The sequence below is a fragment of the Leiobunum rupestre genome, chromosome 9 (assembly GCF_980474605.1).
Source record: "Leiobunum rupestre chromosome 9, qqLeiRupe1.1.hap1, whole genome shotgun sequence".
Lineage (NCBI taxonomy): Eukaryota > Metazoa > Arthropoda > Arachnida > Opiliones > Sclerosomatidae > Leiobunum > Leiobunum rupestre.
In genome coordinates this window covers 34,512,856-34,523,702 of record NC_143392.1, presented here as the reverse complement: position 1 = coordinate 34,523,702, position 10,847 = coordinate 34,512,856, and the positions used below count along the sequence as shown (strand labels likewise).

Here is a 10,847-nt window from a genome sequence, read left to right as displayed (position 1 = left end):
CTTACCACCATCTCATAGCTGCCCTACTAACTTTAAAATTTTGTCTATTCAAATTTCATTTCAAACGCATTTATTGAATTTTACTTAAATTTTTATTGGGAGAGGTATGTTATTCATATTTAAGTATTTTAAAATTACGCAGTGATAGTAGTTTATTGGTTTCACTGTAGATGGCAGGAAGCCTGCTACCGGCTACGAAAAAACCGGAAGTATTGCCACGTTGGAATGAGACGCGTTTTTCGGCGAACTTCCTTCAGAAGTTTCTGACACTACGCTGGCGCCTTGATGTTGATAATCTTCTACGTAACAGTTTTAATAATGGTTGAATTTTTCAATGATTTTCCTTCGGCCTTGGGCTACGTCGCCTTTTAAATTTAATTCGTTATCATATTTAATTTTTAAGTTTAGTTATTTAGATAAATTATATTTTAAGAAATTGCCAAGTTTGTAAATAAAAGGTAATGAATTTATTTTACAAAGTCCTAAGTATTTCGGAATAGCAACCCCTGTTAATTTCAATGAAGTTCCTAGTCAAGTATTTAGGCCAATGTCTGTATCTAATCTAGGCCTAGGCTTCGGGTTCGTCCCTGATAGTGATTTCAATTTCTTTTTACTTCGTACATTTTTAGAAATTTCTAACATATTCTGCATACGTGGATAATAGAAAGGTCTAATGTAAAATATAAGTCATAGGGTCCATTTTAATGCCTAAAATTAATTATATCTTCTTAGATTTGTAATGAATAAGTATGTTGGCAAAAAGCCATTTATTTTTTTGGTTAACTCCAATATGTATCTGTGTTGATTTAAGGAGAGGTTTGTTTATTACATTACAAATGTATTTTGATAAGAAACTCTGCCATGATAGCCAAAGGTATTTTATTAAAATTTTTAATCCATCTAAATTAAATCTTGTTTTATTCCACAGGCACTTTACACCAAACAATGGCCCAACAAAATTCAAATATTAGGAGTCCTCCTATGGCTCCAAACCTTGGATTTCCGCCAGGACCAAATATGATGGCACCAAGACCACCAGCCAGAATGCCCCAACCTCTTCAGTCCTACGGTTCACCAAATCCACCCCCAAATAGCATCGGAGGTACGCCTTACGCGGAAAAATTGAACAGCCCTTCTTTAGGAGGGACTATTGAAAATGATGGAGTAAAACCACCCTTAACTAGCAATGGTGATGTTAGGAGACCATTTCAAAATGGACCTTATAGAATGCAAAACGCTGCTCCCAATAACTTCAACGGACTTAATAACTATAGTGGCGTGAATGGTGTCCCTAGTGTAAATCAACCTAATTGGATACCCCAGGAGCATCCGCAGTCATTACCTGGAATGGGACCCCATAATGTGGGAGGTCCACCTAATATTTCCTACCAGCCAGCTGTACCCACAGCTAATACTCCTTATTCTTATTCTTCTGTGCCTTCTACCACTCCTGGCACTAAACCAGATGGTATGTCATTTTTTATTTAGTATTTGTTGAATTGATTGAACAATGATAATTGTAATAAAGGTGTGCAGCAACAACCATACATGCAGCAACCATATCAAAATGTACCGCCAGGGTCCATATCACGGACAAGTAGCCAAGGTCTTTTACAAACTTCCTCTGGTAAGATGTTCATTCTTTTCCTTTATGGTGTTCATTTCAGTTTAGTTTTCCTCTTGGTAGACTGATTTATAAAAATGTTCCAGTAATTAAGTGTTTATGAAGTTATGTTTTTGCTAAGCATGATAATTATTTTTGTAGAATTTTTCTATCCGTACTGATTACTAATTTTCAAATCTATGTGATGTTTGCGATAATAATGTGTCACGGCTTTCTTCTAATAGAACCAAATTCTGCACGCTCCTCGAGAAACCCTTCTCCTTTACCCAATCGAAGCTATGACAGCATGGAAGGACAGTTTCCATCACCTAGGCCCAGTAGGTGTTTGCGCAAAATCTTCCATTTTTATTTTCATCTAAACTCACCCTTTCGTTGTAACGATAGTAGCTTTTTTTGTAACTTTTATGTGTTGCGCATTTTAAGTTCATCACACCTGTTTGAATAGCTAAATCATTTTATTGCAGGTCCCGTTAACTCTTCAACTAATCTCCAATCACTAGCTGGTCCCCCAACTGGTCCCCAATCTCCTCCAAATACTGGGATGGCTCCCGCAACAAGTGTCCCTTCTACCTTTCCAAGCATTCCACCACCTCCCAACAGCACGCCTCAATATCGGCCTATGGTTCCCCCTTCTTATATGACCCATCCTGCGGCGCCAATCACTCATCAACCACAGCAAATTACGCCTCAGAACCAATCATCTCAAGGATCTCCTAATCCATTGGCACCACCTTTGCCCCACGCTCCATCGGCTCCAACTCAGAGACCGAGGTATCCGCAACAGACAGGGTACAGTCAAAGCAGTTATCCAACTCCATCTAGTCAGGCACCCGCGATGACTCAAATGAACCAGCCATATGGTAACAACTACGGTGGGCCAAACTACACTAATGCTCCAGGACCTCAAATGTCTGGTCCTGAAGGGCCTGTTGGTGGAGTTCCCGGAGGGTATGACCCTCAATTACATGCCCGAATGGCTGGAATGAGTGTTCATAATAGCTTCTCAAGGATGTGGGTCAGTTTAGCCATCTTTAAATTGTTACATTTGCAAGTGAAATTTTAATTTTTCTTGATTTAACAGGGAAATGACAGTGTAAATCTCCTGCAAGACCGTCATATTCTTCCTCCCACGCCTGTTCATCCTCCCAAACCAATCTTGCCACAAGAGAAAGCAAATTGTAGTCCAGAGTAAGATTTTAGCGGCTTCGTAGCAAACCCCTTTTTAGCGGTGAATTAATCTCTTTTTTTGCAGTATATTTAGATGCACTTTAACCAAAGTCCCTGAAAACTCTTCTTTACTACAAAAATCAAGGCTTCCACTTGGTATTTTAATTCATCCCTTTAAAGACGTTAGCGTAAGTATAGGTTTTACCTAATATTTAATTTTATATGAATATCAACGCATGTCAGTTTTTTTTTATATATATACTTTAGCATAAGCCTATAACCTCTAAGTTTGAAACGCGCATAGCGCCCTCTGTACCACCACTGGACGGGTGAAAAAGAAGAAATCAAGCGATAGTATTGGCACCTGATAGAGATAAATTGAAGCTTCTTCCTTCCCCCTTTCTCTCTCTACGCACCTCTCTCTTACCAAAGCAGCTGGCATCATGCATTGCCACCGGGTGGATTTAGTGCTGTACTTTCGCCAGTCGTTTGCTTGAACCAACACTGCCTTTCGATTCAAACTTAGGGTTGATAGGCTTATGACTTTAGATGATACTGAACATTTCTGTGTCAAAATTATTTTGCGGAGATATTAATTTTTGAAAATTAACAAAAATTAACGTTTTCTAGCGTTACTTTGCCGTTTGTGGTATAGTAGGGTACATGAAAATTTCAGTTTTGTGCAATATTGGGTGGGCAAAAAGTATTTCCTATTTTTTCTTGGTAATATGTCATCAAAGTCACGATGCTAGACAGCCCATCATGATTAGTCAGAATGGGGTTGGGGTGGCTCCGTGAATTTTCATTTCTGAAAAATAAAAATATTTTAATAATTTTGACACAGAAATGTCTAAAGTATCACAAAAAAAAATTGTGTTGATATTTTGCCTTCGTTTTTTATATCCGATAAAGTTATAAATTAAGTTTTGATTTTTTTTAGCATCTTCCCGTAATTCAATGTAACACTATAGTAAGATGTCGGAGCTGTAGGACCTATATTAATCCTTTTGTATCCTTCGTTGACCAAAGAAGATGGAAGTGTAATCTTTGCTATAGAATAAATGATTGTAAGAATTGAAAAAAGTAAGTTATTTTGACATTTGGATTGTAAATTAAAACTTTGATACCAATTTTTAGTACCCGAAGAGTTTTTCTTTGATCCAGCGAGCGGGACTTTTGGTGATCCAACTAGGAGACCCGAAATTAAGAATGCCACAATAGAATTTATAGCCCCATCTGAGTACATGGTGAGTTTAGAGAAAAATGTTGATCAGCAATGGAATATTACATTTTCTTTACATTTTTAGCTTAGACCCCCTCAACCTGCGATATATCTGTTTTTGTTAGATGTATCTCACGCTGCTATAGAAACAGGCAAGTTTTGAAGATGGCTTTTTTATATAACACTAAAAGTAATTAATGATTATTGAATCATTTCTTAGGTTACCTATCAGCATTTTGTCAAATTTTATTAGAGGAAATAGACAACTTACCCGGGGATGCTAGAACCAGATTAGGAATAATTACGTATGATAGTTCAATTCATTTCTACAGCTTATGTGAGGGAATGACCCGCCCCCATATGCTGGTTGTATCGGATATTGACGGTACGTTTTTATGCTATAAATTTCCAAATAAATTTTGGACTCAAATAAATTTTTTTTTTTACATTCATTAGAAATGTTTGTTCCTCTACCGGATAATTTATTGGTTAATCTATATGAGAATAAAACGGTAATTAAAAAGAACCATGACTTTAGACTCTTAATTTGGTTTCTTGCTATAACCAAGCCGATTATTGCAGCTCCTTCAAGAGTTGTTAACCGAACTGCCCACTAAATTCGCTCATAATGATGACACCAACAGTGCCTTGGGTGCTGCTCTTCAAGCCGCATTCAAGATGGTGGTAGGAACTGCTCTTTTGGCAAAATGTTGATTCTTTTCGTAACGGCTTACTTGTAATTTCAAGTCCCCCGTTGGAGGTCGGGTAACCGTAATGCAATCCACATTACCAAACCTTGGTCCGGGAGCCCTCAAGCCCAGAGAAGATCCAAATCAAAGAGCAGCCAAAGTAAAGTGTTTCGAATGTGTCTTTGGAATTAATAGCTTACTAAGACCATTTTTGTAGGATATAAATAATCAATGCCTTGGTCCAGCCAGTGATTTCTATAAGAAACTGGCTCTCGATTGTTCTGGGCAGCAAGTTGCTGTTGACCTGTTCTTGTTAAGCACTCAGTATGCTGATATTGCGACATTAGGTAATAGTGAACTAATATTTTGAAATAAATAAATATTCTTAAGGAATTCCATTGGTTTGTTTTAGCTTGCGTATCAAAGTTTTCCTCTGGCTGCATGTTTTACTATCCGGGATACCACAGGGCTCAAAACAATCTTCAAGTTGAAAGGTATGAGAATGATTTGAGGCGTTACTTCACTCGTAAGATTGGGTTCGAAGCAGTCATGAGGATTAGGTGCACTCGAGGCTTGTCAATTCACACATTCCATGGAAATTTCTTTGTGCGATCTACCGATCTTCTCTCTTTGCCCAATATCAACCCTGACAATGGCTTTGGAATGCAAATTTCTATTGAGGAGAACCTAACGGAATCCAATGTTGTCTGCTTTCAAGCAGCTGTTCTTTATACATCTAGTAAAGGTAAACCACAATTGTCTAAATCTCATGCCATAGTTTATTTAACATAATTTTAATTTCTAGGTGAAAGACGAATTAGAGTGCATACTCTGAGCCTCCCTGTTTCGCCAAATTTAACAGAAATTTTAGGAGGAGCAGACCAACACGCCATTGTTGGTTTATTGTCCAAAATGGGTAAATGGTTATTGGCCACGCTTTAAACTTTTCCCATTTTCTGAAATTAATTCAATTTCAGCTGTTGACCGAAGTATAACCTCATCTTTATCCGATGCGAGAGACGCTTTAATAAATGCCTGTATAGATATTCTGAGTGCTTTTAAAGCAACATTGCCAGCGTCACAAACAGCCGGAGCTTTAATGTCTCCTTTTTCAGTTCGATTAGTGCCTCTCTACGCTATTGCTCTATTGAAACATGTAAATTGCACCATCATAATTACATAAAATCTCGTAATATTTATTGAACTTTGTTTATTTTCAGCCTGCATTCAGGGTCGCTGTTAGTACAAAACTGGACGATAGAGTGTTTGCCATGGAGCAAATGAAGACACTACCCATTGCTTACCTACTCAATTATATCTATCCTAATTTATATCCTGTTCATGCTTTAGATGATAATGTAATGGTTAACTTTTTGTTACTTGACTTATTTCGTCTTGCATTTTAATTTCCATGTTAATATCTTTAGAATGCCTTGAATGAGAATGATGTAGTTATACCGCAGCCCCCACTACTTCAACTTTCTTTCGAGAAGGTTGACAGACATGGAGCTTATTTGCTGGATACGTTAGAGTGCATGTATCTTTACATTGGCAGAGCCATCAGTGATCATTTTTGCGCTAATGTTCTTGGGGTACCGAATTATCATAACATTCAGGAAGGATTGGTAAGCGATTCTTATTTTAACCCATTTTAATTTTATAATTGGCTATAACAATTTTAATTTTATTAATACAGTGTGAGATACCAGAATTGGAGTGCCCAGAAAATAATAGGTTACGAACTTTCATTTCCTGGATCTTAAGCCAAAGGCCATTCCACGCTCCATTAATGATTATAAGGTAATATACTTTTTCCTCACTGTTACTCTAGTTAGGCATGTGCGAGCCTTGATTGGGTTTCGAGCCAAGCTTGGAGTATGAAAAATTTCACTTTTCGAGAATCGAGCTGAGCTTTAAAATTTTATCAAGCTTTCGAGCTTTTAGGCTTAGCTTAGGAAATAGTGGACTGATGAACCGCCAATGACAATAAACAGCTAGGGCACACTACGTTATGTAACTGATGGATTTGGTTTCATTTTCTACAATTAAAATCGTTGACCAATCAGGAACAACTAGTTAAGTTAGAAGAAACCACCTTTGGACTGTGCGAAGGATGATAAAATACGTGAAAAAGTAGATTAGTCCATATTTAAAAGGGATAATATAGCTAAACCCTAAACAAATTTGAAGAAATTAAAAAACTTTGTAATAACTCGATAGATAGAGATTCGCGTTTTTTGTTTGCTCGAAGATCTATTGGTATGAGTTATTAGTAAGTTTTTTAAGGTAATTCTCAGCAATCTTGCTCAAACTTTGGGTTTAAGTAGAACATGAAACTTGCAAATTCCTTAAGGGGAAAGTTATGTTGAACTTCTGTTTTGTTATTAAATTAAATCATTTCCCAATTTTTCTCCAATTTACCCATCTATTAATTTAGCAAAATATTTAATTTTTTTCTGTATATTTCATGTTAAATCACATTGAAAGTTTGGTTTTCACTTTGCTATGGCAAAATTGTAACTACACCCTTTAGGATTTTTCAAATTACTACCGAAGGTCTACCAACAATGTATTTATTTCTACTTACGCATAGGCGAAAGTCCTAACCACCCCTCTTGTGCATGGGGAAACTAGGAAATGATATCATTCTCCTTATGTATTAATAAATAAATACATTCTTAGTCCACTAAATCCACATATTTAAACCAAATTGGTAATAACCACCTCCCATGTGGTATCCTTGTTAATGTAGTTTGTTAAGTCAAGACATTGTTAGGGAGGAAGTTTTTGCGTTCAAAAAGATAATCATATGGTTTGGGGAAAGGGAGCTCGTTCACTCTAAAATGTTTTGTCATTTAATTTGTATGTCTTGAATTTAGGGAAGACAGTAAAATGAAACATCTTTTCGTTCAACAAATGCATGACGATCGATCAGAATCTTCGTTTTCGTATTACGAATTCTTGCAGCATCTAAAACAGCAGGTTTCAAAGTGACTCTAATACACGTAATATATTTAAAGTAAAATTTTCTAGGGGTTTTTTCATGTTGTAAAATAAATGAAACTATTTAGAACCGCGAAGGCTCTTCATCAGTAAATATTCGCGAGTATGTTTAGCGCTTTAATGACTGGACGAATCTTTTACCTGGATTATAAAAAAAACAATTATCAGTAAACATTTTCATACTATCGGAGCCTATAAACCATTGACTGATCGGAAAGAAATGGTTTGAAGCGTAAATAGTTCTCCTCTTACCACAACATAGGTTCCAGTTATTAAAGAAAATAATTGTTTTCAAAAAATAAATATTTAATTGTAGCTAGTTAAATCTTTAAAAAAAAGTTAAATCACGCGTGCGCGGAGGAACTCTCTAAAATCCTGCCAGGAGTGCGTATCGGGAGAGAGAAGCCGAGCTAAATTGCCGTTTTTTAATTGTGGCAATCTTTCATTTCTTTGGGTTCACTGATACTATTACATATATAAAAAAATATTTATCCAATATTGTTCTCAAATTTAAAAAAAAGAGCAGGCCCTTATAAATAAGAAAGGTTATTGGCTGATGAAATTTGGTCAATTTTTTTGTTTGTGAACAATCAATTAGTCGTATAAATGTGAAAATAAATTTTTGAAAATAAAATGTTGGGTGATTAAAAAATTTTAAAGGTAAAAACATTGCGTATAAAAATAACCTTTTTATTGAGCAAATATATCTGTTCAATATAATTATATACATTCGTTATAGAAAAAAAAAAGATAAATCACTTATGTGGTAATACACAAATAAATTGGTAATATTTAGATACTAAGACTAGTGTTGCATACCAAAATAAGTTTACAGATTTTTGTTTGTAATGGTGGAGTGGTATTGTTATCACACTTTTGTCTAAAAATGAACCCGTTTCTTAACAACTTAGGTCTGTCATAGACCTTGTTTGGATCCAGAAATTATAAAAAGTTCACTGTCTATGGTCTGCAAGGGGTATGAGTTTGTGCTATGTTAAAAAATGTTTATAAAGCTCCAGGATGTAGGAGCTCATTTATGCGTTGGGATTGTTAATTGAACGATTAAAATTTACACGCGCTTTGATGAGCTAATCAGACATTATCCTTCAGCTCTTATTTTGCAATTAGAACCAGGAATTCTGGGTGTAAAAGACAGGCGTAGTCCGTGCTTTGATCTACACACCATTTCCATCGTAAAATGGATCTTGTCCCTGTGATCCAATGAGTTAACGACAAAGTGGCGTAAAATGTTGGCTACAATTACTTTTTCTTCCATAAAGGCAAACTTTTGACCTTAAGGGAAAATAACAAGTGAATAAAGTGTTTTTTATCAAATGTCTAACTGCTTGGTGCCTACCTATGCAGTTCCTAGGACCAGCTGAAAATGGTACATAACTGAAGGGATGTCTACCGTTGCAATTTTCTGGTCTAAAACGCTCTGGGTTGAATGTTTCAGGGTCTGAGTAGTATTTGGAATTTTGGTGCATCATGTAAGAAAATACCAAGACAGTGGAATGCTTCGGTACTCTGTAACCGGCTAAAAAAATAATTATGTTATGTCAAAAAAATTTATTGTTGGTAGTGTAGGTGAAGCTCATACAATCACAAATGTGGCTTAGGCATAATTTTGTTAATTTTTCTAATAGGCTCAGGCTTAATTTTGTTAATTTTTATGAAATTGAAGTATTAAACTCGGTTTTCAAATATCAGTTAAAGTAATTTTTAGTTAAAGCTTCTTATATTAACTAAAATTTGGAAGAATGTTTTAGGCTAAATATGTACATTTGGCGCAGTGGCGGAGCTAGAGTTGTTAGTTTTCCTGTCAATCCCCCTGGGCGTAGCTTTGACGGTACTAAATTTTAACCCCTTTTGGACCTCCACTGGACAAATTCCGTTTTACAGCACTGATATTGAAGAAAAAGTAACACCTTTGAAGTGTAATGTTTAGATTAAAAAATTTCCCAAGTGACAAAAACGCAATTTTTGGGCTTTTAATCAAGGACGTATTAATAACAATATGCGCTTGGACTTATTAATAAAGGGATTTAAACTGAGCACCCCTTTTGGTCGCTACTAACGTTTTGCACTCCCCTGTTATCCGTTTAAATATTGTGATATTTTCCCATTGGCGCAGAGTGAGTTCTTAGTTTTTTAGTTGGTAAAGGGATCGAAAAAAGCTTTACTTTTTTGGGGAATCAATACATCTGAATTAATTCAGGACAGGAGCGTGCCAACGTTTTACGAAAGCGGTCACCGTGGCAAATAAAAAATTATAAGCACATACCTTGTTACGTTCGAAAAAATTCCGCGAGATAGAAAAACAAACACAAGAGTGTCGCATGTTTAGTCGTATTTTTAACCAAAAAGTATTATCGCTTTATAAACGGTATAAGAGTGATTATCACAAAGATGAATTTTTTAATCCAGTACCAAAGCCTGGTAGGAAACTAGGAATCTCGTTAATTTTGGAAAAGTGTAGTAAATGGTTAAAAGCAATTAATTGTAATGACATAACAGTAGACAGTGGCGTAACTAGGAACTCCGCCCCCCCCCCCCGCGAAAAACGACTCGGGGGCCCTTTTAAATAGCACCAATTTTAATAATAAACGTTTGGGGGCCCCTAGTTCTGCGGGGGCGCTATTTACGCCACTGACGGTAGATACTATAAAAGTACATCACCGTGTGTATAATGTGCATTTTGTGGTCGGTACCAACCAGTAGATCAAACATTTAATTTATCAAAAAATTTAAACAGCTTTAAAACTTCAGAAACTTTTACTTAAAAGCCAGGGGCGGATTAACCCTTTTGGCGCCTTTAGGCACAGAAACATTTTTCGCCCCTGGGCATTGTCTAACGGGTTGGTCAACTAACAAGGAGACGACCCGAGGTGTTACACACCGATTTTGTTTATACTCGGGGCATTGGTAGACCTTCATGTAACTTGAAAAATCCTAAAGGGATTTTATTCAATGGGCAACGGTTTTGCCGTGGCAATGAAAAATGTTTTTGACAACTTAAAATTTAAATTTTCCCATTGAAAATAACATGGGATTTTGTCCGATTCCAAGGGCCCCCCCCTGTGAAACATTTTACAAAATTGAAAACAAATTAAAATACCAAGATGATAAAAAAAATTATAAA

General features: G+C 36.1%; 2 protein-coding genes across 4 annotated transcripts in view; one reads left to right on the top strand and one right to left on the bottom strand.

Moving 5' to 3' along the window:
- The first annotated feature begins 265 nt into the window (after positions 1–265).
- Positions 266–7,871, top strand: Sec24AB (Protein transport protein Sec24AB). 3 transcript variants are annotated; one of them, XM_090159275.1, is made up of 23 exons: positions 266–458; positions 929–1,468; positions 1,529–1,627; positions 1,849–1,941; positions 2,089–2,639; positions 2,706–2,812; positions 2,877–2,979; positions 3,732–3,858; positions 3,929–4,038; positions 4,099–4,165; positions 4,234–4,398; positions 4,470–4,525; positions 4,596–4,697; positions 4,761–4,862; positions 4,920–5,049; positions 5,115–5,447; positions 5,508–5,618; positions 5,680–5,858; positions 5,923–6,060; positions 6,130–6,327; positions 6,399–6,502; positions 7,582–7,707; positions 7,774–7,871. In XM_090159275.1, the coding sequence occupies exons 2-22, from the start codon at positions 946–948 to the stop codon at positions 7,694–7,696; spliced, it is 3,513 nt and encodes a 1,170-aa protein (XP_090015401.1). In that variant the 5' UTR covers positions 266–458; positions 929–945; the 3' UTR covers positions 7,697–7,707; positions 7,774–7,871. The 3 variants fall into 3 exon arrangements, with proteins under 3 accessions (XP_090015401.1, XP_090015400.1, XP_090015402.1); XM_090159274.1 differs by having other exon boundaries at positions 7,582–7,871; XM_090159276.1 differs by lacking the exon at positions 1,849–1,941 and having other exon boundaries at positions 7,582–7,871.
- Positions 7,872–8,413: 542 nt separating this feature from the next.
- Positions 8,414–10,847, bottom strand: part of LOC149927231 (cytochrome P450 4C1-like) — a 47,562-nt gene continuing 45,128 nt past the window's right edge. The window contains exons 10-11 of the mRNA XM_090159277.1: positions 9,063–9,242; positions 8,414–8,998 (exon numbers count right to left, since the gene is read on the bottom strand). Coding sequence (XP_090015403.1) covers positions 8,805–8,998; positions 9,063–9,242 — 374 coding nt within the window. The 3' untranslated portion in view covers positions 8,414–8,804. The remainder of the gene's footprint in view (positions 8,999–9,062; positions 9,243–10,847) is intronic.

Excerpts from the sequence above, each read along its gene's own strand:
- Sec24AB (XM_090159275.1), top strand. The coding sequence starts at position 946 with ATGGCCCAACAAAATTCAAATATTAGGAGTCCTCCTATGGCTCCAAAC. Across the intron at positions 3,859-3,928 it reads TTGCTATAGAATAAATGATT|TACCCGAAGAGTTTTTCTTT; the intron begins GTAAGAATTGAA and ends ACCAATTTTTAG. Across the intron at positions 4,698-4,760 it reads AAGCCGCATTCAAGATGGTG|TCCCCCGTTGGAGGTCGGGT; the intron begins GTAGGAACTGCT and ends TGTAATTTCAAG.